Source organism: Phyllostomus hastatus, unplaced genomic scaffold (assembly GCF_019186645.2).
Source record: "Phyllostomus hastatus isolate PE091 unplaced genomic scaffold, TTU_PhHast_1.1 phas_scaffold_12, whole genome shotgun sequence".
NCBI lineage: Eukaryota > Metazoa > Chordata > Mammalia > Chiroptera > Phyllostomidae > Phyllostomus > Phyllostomus hastatus.
In genome coordinates this window covers 15,568,863-15,583,130 of record NW_025334007.1, presented here as the reverse complement: position 1 = coordinate 15,583,130, position 14,268 = coordinate 15,568,863, and the positions used below count along the sequence as shown (strand labels likewise).

The following is a 14,268-nucleotide window of genomic DNA, read 5'->3' as shown; positions in this document are numbered from 1 at the left end:
ATGAATAATTCACAAGTGAAATTAAGAAAACGATTCAATTTATAATAGTATCACAAACAATGAAACCCTTACAAATAAAATTAGTCAAAAGAGTTCAAGACTTACACACTGAAAACTACAAAACACCATTGAAGGATATTCAAGATTTAGGTAAACAGGCGCCTCTTATTCAAGGATTGGAAGACCTAATATTTTTAAGATGACAGTGCTTTCTGAATTGATCAACATATTCAGTGCAGCCCCTGTCAGAGCCCTAGCTGTGGGTTGTTTTTTTTTTTAACAAACTAACAAGCTTGCCCTTAAATTGAAACAGAAATGCAAGGGATCCAGGGTGGCAAAAATAATCTTGAAAAAGAAGAATGAAATTGGAGGACTCACACTCTTCATTTCAAAACTCACTACAACGCTATAGTAATTACAATGTTGTGGTATGGACATAAGGACAGATACAAAATTAAGTAAAATAGAATTGGGAGTCCAAAAAGACACTCTGACATTTATGGTTAATTGATTTTTGACAGTGGTGCCAAAACAATTCAGTAGAGGGAACGATAGTCTTTTTAATAATACTGGAACAACTGAACATTTCTATTCAAAAGAATGAACTTGGACCTCCCATCATATAGAAAAATTAAATATAGGAGTTAAAACTATAAAACCCTTCGAATAAACCATAGGAGTAAACCTTTATGACCTTAGTTTAGGCAGTGGTTTCTTACATAGGGCACCAAAACAACCACAAGTGACAAAAGAAAAAAAATAGATATATTTTGGACTTCAGTCAAATTTAAAACTTTTGTTCTCCAAAGAATACCATCAAGAAGGTGAAAACACAGCTCTCAGAATGAAATAAAGTCTTTACGGATCATATATTTGATAAAGGACTTGTGTTTGTAATATATAAATAACTTTTATAATACAACAATAAAAAGACAAATGACCCAATTAAAAAGGACGAAAGATTTCAATAGGCATTTTTCCAAAGAAGATATGCAAATGGCAGCGAACTCATGACAAGATGCTCAACATGAGTCATTAAAGAAATTCATGTCAAAACCACACGAACAAATTTTAGCCCACACTGAAGACCTGGGTTAGGACCGACAGTAAATTCATTGAGAAAGAATGAAAAGAACTTAATAAAGTGACCGTTTTTTTCTTCAGCTGCTTTCAGAATTGTGAAATCCTGGCTGGGCCCAGAAGCAGTGAGTTTGTTGAAGTTCACAAGTAAAAATGAAGTCCAAGACTATGTCAGTGTAGAATTCCTGCCTCCCCACATGGGTGGAACTGTAAGTATAGTTACCTTGGAACTTGTTTCTAAAATAAGACTGGGCCACGGCACATTAGGCTGTATTCTTTCCTCAGAGAAAAAGGGAAAGCAATGTTGTAACACCCAGAGAAAGATCACAGATCCCCCAAAATAGCAAGCAGGGTTACACTTTTCAAGTTTTCAAGTTGTTAAGATTGCTATTTTTGAATGGTTCGAACCTGAAAAGTGTTCGGTAAAAAGAAGTATTCAGTGAATCTACTGCTATCCCAACCACCCCGTCCCCCGCCCCAGTTCCCCTTCTTATATTTATTTCCAGGGATCTCTGGTGTCTGTTTAAGCAACTGTAGAGTATATGTAATACACGTATAAGCAGATACAGTGTATATGTAATTCTTCCTCCTACCCATCTCTTTTTAACAAGTAGTAAGTTTCAATACTATTGTGTTTCCTGCTTTTTTCTTTACAACGTCTCACAGATCTTTCCAAATCAATATGCAGCAGTCTTACTCTTATTCCCAGCTGCGTAGTATCCAGTGTCTAGAGATGAACCGTAAATTATTTAATTAATAACCATTAGGTATTTGGTTTCTTTTTGATGTGCCTTTAGTTTGCTTCCAATTGTTTACTATTGGACAATCTTGTTTTAATTTAAAAGATAATATATACTATCAACAGTTTTAGAAATGATTTCACTACTTACAAATAAGAGACCAGGAGTAAGTAGGTATGTGTTAAATTCTTAAGACTGTGTAAGAGTGAAACATATTGTGATAATGACTTTATAAATTGTGAAACCTATGGAGTTGTTACGCTTTGGGTTAGCTTGATTGACAATATTTTTGGTTTTTATAATCTACCTTGTTTATTGCCTTCCTGGCAAAATTGTATTCAACCAGAACCAAGGGGATAGCAAGATGAGAAGCTGGTATGTGTTATCTTTGATTTTTAAAAAACTTGACTATTTTTAATTTGAAATTTGATGCTTTCCTATTCTGAAACACTGCATTTCATATTTTAACCTAGAAAAACCAGTGTATGCTTCATTTCAGGTACTACCCTTAGTTCAAATGGTGATTTGATTGATTTGTCATTTTTACAGTTTTCCCATGGAATTGTTATATCTTAAAATTGATAGCATTTAGTAAAATGTATATTTATTTTTAGAGGTATAAAAGGTTACTTTGTTTCCCTGCTCTGCTATAAGTGGTATATTTCTTCAGGATTGTAGTACAAATTGTAGTTAGGACTACTATTTTTTCACAATTTTTTTTGTTTTATTTTCGGAAAGTAATAGTTGCACATGATTTTAAAAAAAAACAAAACAGCGAACAATACCAAAGACTCAAAAGTGTAACGGTACAGTGAAAGGCACTGTACCAGCTTACCGCCCACTGTTTTTATCCAGAGGCTGTACTTGTCTCTAGATTCTCACTCCTTCCAGAGACGCTCTTCCATGATACTATTTTACATGGTGGTCACAGACCACATACATAGTATGTGTTTTTTTTTACAGCATTTATTTTTAGCTTGTGCCTTATTGATTCACAGAGATCGTCCTGATTCATTAAGCCCTTGCAGGACATGCCACTGTGTAGATATAATGTAACTTAATCAACTCTCTTTTGAAGGTACATTACTTATTTTCTAATCTTTGGCCATTACTAATAGCGCTGCAGTAATTATCCTTGTAAATAACTCCTGGTACACAGGTGCACAGGTATAGGTCTAGAAGTAAAATCATCAGGTCAGTGGGTATATTTAGTGTTTAATTTTCATAACTGTTGCCAATTTCCCTCTTAAAGAGATTGTGTCCATTTACCAATAACACGTGAAAATGCTGGAACCACATTCTTGCCAACACCGTGTATTCTCATGTTTGACAGTCTCAGGTGAAAAATATTTCATTATAGTATTGATTTGCATTTCTTTTATTGTGATGCTAAGCATGTTTTAGTGATTTAAAAGGCAGTCTTCATTGTGTCGATGAACTGTATCATTCCTATATTCCTTGTTTTGTTGCATTATTCTTTCCTTGTTGATTTATGTATATTAACAAAAGCTGTATTTTGTTTCTGATATGTGTGGTGCATATTTTCCCAGTTTATGGCCTTTTTAGGAAAATGTGACCAATTTTTATCAATATTTGCATGCCTTGTAGGTTTTGTGCTATGCTTAGAAAGGCTATCCCTACTTAGGTTGTTTTTTTTTTTAATTTTTTAAAAGGTTTTATTTTTAGAGAGGAGAAGGGAGGAAGAAGGAGAGGGAGAGAACCATCAATGTGTGGTTGCCTCTCAAGTGCCCCCCACCGAGGACCTGGCCCACACCACAGGCATGTGCCCTGACTGGGAATCGAACTGGCGACCCTTAGGTTCACAGGCTGACGTTCAATGCATTGTGCCACACCAGCCAGGGCAGGTGGTATTTTTTTTTTAATCCTCCTGTGTGGTGTTCTGGACCTTATATGGATTTAAAAAATAAATTCACACACTTGCAGGCACACTTAAAGCTTTCATCCATCCGAAATTCTTTTTGATGTGAAAGAGTGGGCTAAAGATCCAGCTTGGTTGTTTCTACAGATGGCTGGCCAGTTGTCCCACACCACTGAGTACTTTTTCCCTTTTGGTTTGTTTTAAGTCTAATTCAATCTGTTTTCTTGGCTAAAGGATTGGATTTCAGTTTTACTGAGACAATTATTTTTCTGCCCACCCTTTAGCTGGCTGATCCAAAATTCTTTTCTTCTAGGATCCGTTCAAGTATAGCTATCCACCACTAGTAGATGATGACTTTCAGACGCCATTGTGCGAAAACGGGCCTATTGCCAGTGAGGATGAAGCTTCAAGTAAGGAAGATATAGAAAGTGATGGCAAAGACACCTTGGAAACAATTTCCAATGAAGAACAAACATCTCTTCTGAAAAAGGTGATTTTAAGAATAAAGTGAAACCGAGTCAAAAACTGTAACCTAGCCCCAATTCTAGTAGCTTGCTATGTGATTTGGGGTAATTCACTTACCTCTCTGTCCTTCTGCATCTTTGTATGTAAAAAGAAAGAGGGATCGGATGGGCTGATGCCATTTTTGTCTAAAAATTGGCCAAATGCACCTGGAAGGAATTGTTTTTTCTAAAATATTTCTGTTTTTCTGAAATAAAAGTCATTAAAACCTTGCCTTGATCTGCTTCTTCTGTTTCGTATTTTAAAAAGCAGTTAGTTGTCATGTTGTAATTGGGGCCTTGATAGAGAAATACATTACAATTTACAACAAATTGAAAGGCTCTTAAGGGGAAGGAAGGACCATGTTATATTTTCCACAGTGACATTTACAGTAGGTACTCGATTATGTTGATGTAAAGTTAATATATATTAAATATATAATAGAGATGTAATAAAGCCATGTTAAAGGTTATAATTTGGATGGAATCAATATAATGTTCACTTGTGTCCTAATGCCCTGCCCAACCATCAGGTATGAAACTAAATTTCTTTATCTTTTTTCTTCATAATTTCTTTTGTCTTTAGATAAACGTAAGCGAACCTACTTCCAAAGCAGAAGAAAATGAAAAAGTTGATTCCAAGACAAAAGCTGTCAAGAAACCATTGAGTGTGTTTAAAGGGCCCTTATTACACATCAGGTACTAGTGGGAGATTTTATTAGCTCTGCTTTTGTAACATATTTTGATCATCTTGAGGGAACTACAAAGTAAGAAAACTTCTATACTGTTTTTGAAACCGGAGAAATACAAAATTAAGGGTTATCTGAAGACTCACCTTAGTTTCCAGACATCGTGAATATTTTTAGCTACCTTTGTGTTATTTATTCCATTGAGTGCATTTATGGTATGGTGCCTCATACCATATCAGGTAATAAAAGTGAATATTCATATATTAACAGTTAATGTGAATGGCATGTATTTTTCTCGGTTAACTGATACTGTTAGACTTGCACAAGTTCAAAGATGCCAGAAACAACACTGAAATGTAGGTACTTACCAATCTGACTTTCCAAAAGCTGAAGCTGGATCAGAAAAATAGGGTTTTTTTTTCTTGAGGCCAAATTTCAGCTCATCTCTATTTTTGTGTCTAGGTTATACAATTCAAAAGATGCAGGATTGTTTCTTTATCATGACGTAAAGAGCGCTTTCCCACTGATGATACTTTTGGCTGGTAAATCTATCTAGCCTTATGTTACTATTGCTCTACCATCTTTCTTTAATGATGACCTACTAGATCGTTTCCTATGCCCGTACTTGAAACCTTCTGTGTAACTTTGAACAATATGGCTAAAGTTTTAAAAACTGAATCTGAGATTGTCTGATTGACAAGATTCGTATGTTACAACATGTTTTGATTACTGTTACATTTGGGGTTGTTGTGTGGGGGAGAGAGAGAGACAGGGAGAAAGGGTGGGGGGAGAGAAACAGAAATACACATGCATGTTCTGTTTTCCATGGGTTTTCTTTGCCATTTTGCCTCTTTGGAGTTGGTTTCCCATTTTTCCTTCAACCGGTTTGGAAGTTACACCTCTGTTTTTTCACCGGAGGCCTGTCAAAAATGTAGGTCCTGGTTTATAAACATCAAGGTATGGCCAGAAGAGCTTGGTAGGGAGAAAGCCGAAATAGAACTCGGGGCTCTGCCATTCTCTGCCTCTGCCCCAGGAAAGTCTCAGCACTTCTACACACGCCTGAGGACCCAGCCGAGGTCTGTCTCCCTGGAGCTTCTCGCAGTTACTGTGCTGGTTAACTGAGAGCGCTTCTGAGATCCGAAACCTCCCTGTCTTTTCTGCGGCATATTTCGGATCGAGTCTGAAACGGCAACCAGCCACCTTCCTCATTTACCGACTTGTCCAAAGCTGGGCAGAGCCCTCCCGGGAGAGCACTTCTTTAAAAATGTGCATTCTCTAGACGAATAAACATCTCTGTTAGGAGCACACTGCAGAGCTATATGACGAATTCACCCTTTTATCTAAAAACAAAAACATTCTCCATTGTTTGCAGGCACCTGATGCAATGTGGCCAATGTTTAACTAAACTAAACAAACTTCGCTGAAGTCTTCTTGTTTTCTTTGTAGGTCACGGGCATTGCAGTGGCCAAGAATAGTAAAATTTGCATGTTGAGACTCTCTGATTTTACTGTTTGACAAGTTCTTCCTGCACTTCTCACCCCAGATTTTTTTTTATTTTTCTTCTTACTATTACAAAGAAAAAGCCTGTATTAGTAAGAAATGATTCTGTTGCTTGAATACATCTGTAATGATCTTCCTTCTTAAATTATGTTGTTCTCCATTGGTGTATAAAAATATGGCCCACTATAATGTTTGTAATTAGATAAAGCTGAAGCAGCAATTCTATCTTTGCTGTGATTATTATCTACAACATAAAGAGTTTAAGTAAATGTACCTTAAGTTGGGGCTAATTATGGGACTAATGCATAATCTTCCTAGTTCTCTCTCTGTTCCTTCTTATTTTGCTTTTGATCTTGGGAAAAAACATAGGGCTTTTTAAATGCCATGCATTGAATCAGTAAGATTAAAATACAAAATATTAGATAATTTTGTAATCTTGTCTTCTTTGATCCAATGTCTTTATACAAATGTGCGCAAAATATTAACCAAATGTTTTTCTTCAAGCTAGATTCGGATTGCCGTTTATTCTGAGTAATACAAATGCTTTATGTTTTTGTCATCACTTAGCCCAGCGGAAGAACTGTATTTCGGAAGTGCAGAATCTGGAGAGAAGAAAACTTTAATAGTGTTGACAAATGTAACCAAAAACGTAGTGGCATTTAAGGTACATTTCTGAAAGATGAGATAAATTATGTGTGAAAATTTGGCATGGGGTATGACTTTAGACATTTTCATTGAAAGGTTGATCATTTTGAACTTGCACAATGGTTTCATTTATAATCTTTTTAGGCATGTTATATTGCCTTCTAGTTCTACCCACGTGGCATAGCTTATCTGAAATTTTTCCTGGGATCTATATTTTAATATTTCATTTGCAGTAATAGGCTAATGCATAAATTAATCCCAGGGTTTAACATTTGTTATAAATAAAAAAACCCAAGGAGAATCATTTTTCATTATATGAATAATTCTTAGTAACTGTGAAAAATAAAACTATAAAATCAAATATGCATTTTCTTCCCATTGTAGCATATTCAGGAGTACTAGTTTATACTGGATACTGACCTGATACTGAGTATCACTTGCAACAAGACTGAGTCCGCCACCACCCCATGTTGTAGGCATTGCTTCCTTAAATCATCCATTAAATTTAAATTTAACCACTAGAATGTCTGGATGCCATTTAATTATCTGCTGTTTTTTAAATTTCCATGCAGTATTGTAATATGTACAGGTTTTGGAATTTGTGTTGTAAAATTCAAGTGATTAGCAGATGATATTTAACAGATAAAGATAATTATTTTAGAGGAAGGCTAAGTGACAATTGGACTTAAAAGATGAGTAAATATTTTTTAATTAGCTCAAGATGCTTTTTTCCTAGTGGCAGGGAAAAATACATTCTATGCATAATCACCAAAGCTTATTTTATAAATTTTGGCGATGATTAACTGCTAATTTTGTTAAAAGCCCCTTTTAAGCCATTTCCCCACAAAAGCACAAAGGTTATCATGTGACTCCTGTGTTTATGCACAGGTGCGAACAACTGCTCCGGAAAAATACAGAGTCAAGCCAAGCAACAGCAGCTGTGACCCTGGTGCATCGGTGGATATCATTGTGTCTCCCCACGGGGGTAAGTCATGATGGGATAGCCACTGCACTGTAGACATCTATTTTCCCATGTGTAAAATGAGATAAGCAAATGGTCTCCAAAGTCCTTCCCACCATTAAATAACTTTTAATTCTTCTTGAATGTGTAACATTGCTTAAACTGATGCCAGTTGAAATCAAACATCAAAAAGGAAGTCCTCCTTTTTAGAACTTTTTTTAAGGTAGTTCCATATCCTTATCTTTATTTATTTTTTTTCTAGAATAATGCCTTAAGCCACATATCTAATCCATTGTAAAGATTCCTGTTTACATAATAAGCTGCCCTTTCGGATTGCAGGTTTAACCGTGTCTGCCCAAGACCGGTTTCTGATAATGGCTGCAGAAATGGAGCAGTCGTCTGGCTCGGGCCCCGCAGAATTGACGCAGTTCTGGAAAGAAGTGCCCAGAAACAAAGTGATGGAGCACAGGTATGGTGTCCACTCGCAGGCATTCCAGTGTGGTGGGAAGAATCAGAGAGAGAAATGAGCCTGAATGGGGTAGGCAGGGACAGCTTCCTTCTAGAGTTTGGCAGACGCCAAGGCGTGTAGCAAGGGCCGAGTGCTGCGAGGCTGTGGGAGTGAGTTTCATTGTCTCCGGGAAGGAGGCCTGGAGTTTGTCAAGGTGGTTGCCGACAGCAGACACTGACTTGCAGGCCAGTGCAAGAATCTGGATGTTTCACCACACAGATCTTGTCTGAAAACTGCAGTACAGTCATGGGTGGGAGGAATATGACTCAGCAGCCCGCCAAGGGCCCTGTGGGTAGGGACTGAGTGAGCACTGATCTTTGTAACCCTTCTCTAAATTGGGTAGACTCCTTGTCAAAGCGGAGGTGAGGAGAGCTTTGTCATTCCATCTTGCTAAGGAAGTCCCTAACTCTAGGGATGTCACCAAATGCCTCTGTCCTCCTTTCAGTTTGGTCTTTCCATAGATACAGTAAGACAAGTGTTTGAGGTGACAGCACTCTAAAAATGGTTTTCAAACACAGAAGATTTTCCAATTCAGAGGATCTATCCCCTGGCCATTGATGAGTAGGCTTCTTACCTTAATCTCAATAGCAACTCACACCTATAAGCCTTTCTGTGGCTTAGACGTGGATGCAAGAGGTATCCCAAAAGAGGGATCCACAAGTGCAGTCCTCACAAGACCAGAAAGTTCACTCCCAGGGTTAGCATGACAAAGCCAGCTTTCATTGTGTCGGGCCGTAAAAAACGGTCTAGTGCAAACATGTCTCCGGTTTCCCACAAGAAAGTGAGAGGCCTCCAGTCACAGACCCGCTAATCCACACCAGGCGGCTGCTTACTGGCGTGGGCCGTTCCCAGCACTTACAGGACAAGGAAGGGTGAAACAACAAAGGCCCTTGTGGCCTGGGACCTCTGACAACAAACTCCCTCGGAACTGGCACAGACAAAAAAAGAAGCTGTTTGTCACTTTGTGTCTTGGATCTCTGAGCTATTCAGCTGGCTGCCACGTGCATGTATCTCTCCAGAGAAAATATTCTCACTGGTCCCAAAGCCAAGGTCTCCAGACATAGAACTAGACCAAAGGAACACCCCATGATGCCTATGGTTCTTCTCCTTCTGACAAAGGAAAAGACTTTGGGTGAGAATTCTTACCCCTTCGCCAGCTTCCGCCGGCTTTCCAGGATCCAGCCTGCAGGCTCCCAGGCGAGTGTGGTGTCTGAGCAGGCCCCATAGTCGGTCACCAACCTGCAGGAAAGGGAACATAATTTTGCTTGACCCTTCGACATTCTTGGCTGAGCCTCCTCCCCTCCAGTCAAAGCCAGACAACAGGAGAAAAACAGAAGTTTAATGGCATGTATATCCTCCTGTGTGCATGGGAGGGACCAAGAAACAGTAAAACTCCCCCAAATTGCCCAAGCTCCCACCTTCACTACCATCTCCAGCTAAAGATAAACAGATGTTGGGGTGAAGGAATCAGTTATGGGGGGTTATCAAGCATATCAGACAAGAGGAAGGCTGTTAGGTAGATTTGGGTCAGTGCTTTCTCCGTCGATAAGAATTTCTAGAGATTTAGTGTTCTTTCTGGTACAGAGAGGGAGACACCCTTAACAATGGACATTTCCCTTATAAATGTAACTCTTTCTTACAAAAGGGGAACTTCCTGGTTTTCAGAGCTTTTCCAGTGTCTGCTGTTTCTTTATTAAAAAACAGTTCGAAACATTGTGGGGCGCTACATTTTGTCCGCTTCAAAGATACAAATACTCACTGAGCTGCCACCTTAGCTGAATCCCGGGAAAGGAATGAGTATTTTCACCTTTGTTACATATACTTCTTGTGGGTTTGTTTGTTTTTTTTTCTGTTCTATAGTTTACTTTTTTTTTTCATTAAAAATGTTAAGAAGTTATGTTTCCTTTGGATTGTCATAGGTTAAGATGCCACATTGTTGAAAGCAGTAAACCAAACACTCTCACATTAAAAGACGGTGCTTTTAACGTGTCAGATAAAACCAGTGAAGATATGTGTCTACAAGTAAGTGCTTGTTCTTCCTCACAGTGTTGGTAATGCTAATTAACAGTAGGAATCCCTCTTTCCCACTGACATAGGGACAGCCTTTGCATAGGCACAGCAGAAATGCTCTCTCCTCTGTGAAGGGCAGCCAAATCAGAAATGGTAAGCTGTGAGTTCCTTTTGGAGATCTACCATTTTGGAAACTCCGGCCATTTTCATTTGAACTAGGAACCATGTTGCAAAGCGCATGGTGCTTTGGGGAGGAATCAAAGAATTCGACCTCACGGCAAAGGGACCACGGAGTGCATTTAAATTCTAAAAAGGCAGAGGGTGAAAGGCTCTTCTTTCACTAGCTGGTTTGATCCCTCCAGGAAGTGATTGCTTTGCTCCTTTCTCAACAGAAAATTAGATCTTTTCCAAATGAGAGGCAGCAGATGCACACCTGCTCTCCAAACGAATCTAATTCCTCATTGCATTTCCAGCTCCCAGCCTACAGAGTAGATGGACCCCATCCTGTAAATGTGTGGGTTTCTTATATTCCTGTTTGTTATTCACATGACTAATGTACAGTTGATTGATAAAACTCTTTCATCCTTTTTTTTCCCCGTTTAGCTCAATCGTTTACTAGAAAGCAATAGGAAGCTTGAAGACCAAGTTCAGCGTTGTATCTGGTTCCAGCAGCTGCTGCTTTCCTTAACAGCGCTCTTGCTTGCTTTTGTCATCTCTCTCTTCTATTTGTTGTACAGTTAAAGGAGTGGTGCTCGGTAGGGAATGCGGTTCTTCCATCCATTAGTTGGAAAGAGCGAGGCCCAGCCCTTCACCACGCTACTAACAGTGTCACGTGTCTGTGCTTCCTAAAAGGAAATGTGTGGCAAGTTTAGAGGGGAACAGATACATGTCTTGAAAGTAAACTGGCAAAATACAGAAACACTGAAGAAATTGGTAAGAGTCTAGCTAGTGAGTAAAATAAGTAAAGGCCTATCCATTGTGTAAATTCATAGTTTAGATCTAACTTATTTTTCCCTTTCGATTTGAGTACTTTCAAAGCTTAAGTTTTATCGTGTGAGTATACAGAACTGAGAAGTATAACGTGCTTTGTTGCAGCCAAAAAAAAAATGTAATCTGCTTTTTTATGACATGATTATTAGAGTTGAGCCAACTTACTAGCTTTTCTATACTGTGTATATAGACCGTGTATATTGGCGGGGAAAACATGCAGAGTAATTTCTGTAATCATGACTTTGTAATTTTGAGAACTACTTCCAGATGCTAGTCAATAACCTTTTGGAATGTAAAACTATTTAATGCCAAACAACCTTTTGCCTTTGTTTCTTATCCGTCTTCCTTAACAGCCTGCCTTCTATTAACCTTGGACTTTTTTATGAACACTCATTGAGGTAGAATTTGGAAGACTGAGTTCGGTTGGATTTTCTTTGTTACGCTCTTTCATGTTGTTGACTGTGTCTGGCCCCTGACCTTTTCGCTTCACTTATTTAAAGCCCTGATCATCCTCTATTGCACTATCTTCACCCTATTTTCTTAAGTGAAAGGAGTTAGGATAAAAACTTTTGCAAAGGTAGCGTTTGAGATTCATAGCAGTATAATTCTTTTCCATTTCCGTTCCTTGTTACAAGTCAGCCATGAAGAGGGAACTTGACAAAAGACTGGAGTATCTATGAGGATGGGGAAAAAAGAAAAATCAAAACTCAAGTGTCAGCTCTCCCTCTAAGAGTAGAAAACATAACTCATGATCCGTTGTAAAGCCTTCAGACCAGGGCTCGGTGACTGGCCTGATGCTCTGCCCTTTGCACAGTGATACCCAGGATGGTTCCCGGGTCCCTAAACAGAAACACCGTGCCAGGAGCAGAGGCTACCGAATTAGTTTGTTCTCGTTAACATGACCGGTTCCGGTCCACGTGGGTTCACACCTAAAACCTCCTTCCTAGGAAAAGAGAAATAGTCTGCCTGTAAAATGAATTTGGAGTTTTGATTGGGCCATGTTTGGAGATTTTATTTTTATTCTGAAATGTAGTGCTGGTGGCTTTCAACTGGAGAAGCCGATGATTCCAAAAGTGAGTTATGAAGAACCATATAATAGAGTCCCTTCACAACGGGCCTATGAAATCAAACCTTAAAAGGACACTGGTCTGCTACTTTGTCTTAATGTGGGTTTTTCTGTTTCAGTTTGCCAACTCCAGACGTGAAAGTGACTGCAGCCCACCCTAAGTACTGCCCATAGCACCCCCTCTGTGTCTGTGCACAGCGGTTTCCCCTTACATGTTAGATTCCTGGCTTTAATATAACCCAATCCCAAAATGTATGCCTTCTGTTCCTCGGCCAATAAATGAGGGAATAATTAGTCAAAATTGGAAATGCATTGTCCTAACAGTGTCCCTTTAACGTTTCATATAAAAATTACATTGACTTGCTAACACGTTCTTCCCTGACATCTGGGCAGTTGAATTTAACAACATGTCTTGTTAACATTTGTGTGTGTGTTAAATGTGACTAAGCAAAATTATGGAAAATCTACTATAAAATCAAAGGCATCTAAACTTCTGCACTTATATTGATGAATCTCTATATTTCCATTTGATTTTATCCTGTCTTCCTTTTATTTAATTACATTTGTATGATTATTTGTGGTACTCTATAATTATTTTATTTTGAATCAAGTCATTATGTTTTTATGACCAAATGACCAAGAACCAACCTATAGGTTTAGATTGTTTTCACTTGACGATGGAAATTAATAGATTTTGCATGAACATATTAATGAGATATCATTAGTTTGATCTGCAAGTAGCCTAAAAATGCAATTGTTGGTAAATCTAGCCTCAAATTTCATAATAATAGCATAACTTTTTATATCTTGCCATTAATTTTGACTGGGTTTAATAGCACTTTATTGTACTATTGCAAAAAATATATTCCTAGAATTGTTGTTAGTGTAATTTCTCTAATGTTCTGGTGCTTTTCATATATTTTCAGTATTTTTATTACTATATTGGTATTTTCTTTGTATAAATTGATCAAAAGAACATGTTTTCTATTTTAATATGTTTTAGAAAAATAATTGCATTTATGAAATAAATATCATCAGGAAAAATCTCTGGTCTCTCATTGATAAGGCATCCTAAACCCAGTGTTTAGGCTTACTCTGACCTTTCAAAGATGACCTTAATTTCTTTTAGACTTGCTTTGCATTTTTATAAGGACAGCTCCGCAAGCTTCCAGGGGTGCAATTATGTTCATTCGCAGGCCACCTGTCCGTAGTGCGTCCGTTTTCCTGGCCCGGGTCAGGATCTGGCTGCTGTTCACTGCAGCTCTGCTTTCCTCGCACTGAGCATTGGACTGGTGGCGCTGGGGGCTCCATGGGGAAGGAGGGAGGCCCAAGGGGCAGCTATTGCTACTTGGAAACAAATAGGACATGTCTATCTTCTAAACAGAAGAAGAAGAAGTAGAGATAGAAAATCGTCAGAGAAAATAAAAATGGAGCTACGAAGACAAGAGTAACCTAGCGTGAGGCCCCACATCTCCTGGGCCGGGTGCTGTCTCTTTTCCTAAATGACAATTTTTGAGGAAGCAGAACAGCTGCGGGGACTGTTCCGCCTAGGAAAGCTCCAGTTGCTTTCCCACAATCAGCAGCTCGAGGTGTGCTGGTGTCACAACACCATGGGACCCCAGAGGCATAGGGCTGCCCTTCTCTCCCGGGCCCAAGGGAGGACAGAAAGGAAATTCTCCCATTTGTTCCAACTGAGGCAA

The 14,268-nt window shown here is 38.6% G+C and overlaps 1 protein-coding gene across 2 annotated transcripts in view; it reads left to right on the top strand.

Moving 5' to 3' along the window:
- The window catches only part of MOSPD2 (motile sperm domain containing 2), a 41,537-nt gene extending 27,936 nt beyond the window's left edge, over positions 1 to 13,601 (top strand). Inside the window, exons 8-15 of one of the 2 annotated variants that reach the window (XM_045856108.1) lie at positions 1,165 to 1,289; positions 4,013 to 4,189; positions 4,786 to 4,898; positions 6,956 to 7,052; positions 7,922 to 8,018; positions 8,334 to 8,463; positions 10,422 to 10,524; positions 12,688 to 13,601. In XM_045856108.1, coding sequence (XP_045712064.1) covers positions 1,165 to 1,289; positions 4,013 to 4,189; positions 4,786 to 4,898; positions 6,956 to 7,052; positions 7,922 to 8,018; positions 8,334 to 8,463; positions 10,422 to 10,524; positions 12,688 to 12,729 — 884 coding nt within the window. In that variant the 3' untranslated portion in view covers positions 12,730 to 13,601. Of the gene's footprint in view, positions 1 to 1,164; positions 1,290 to 4,012; positions 4,190 to 4,785; positions 4,899 to 6,955; positions 7,053 to 7,921; positions 8,019 to 8,333; positions 8,464 to 10,421; positions 10,525 to 11,115 lie in introns of both variants that reach the window. The other variant, XM_045856107.1, reaches the window with a different exon arrangement.
- Positions 13,602 to 14,268: the final 667 nt, after the last annotated feature.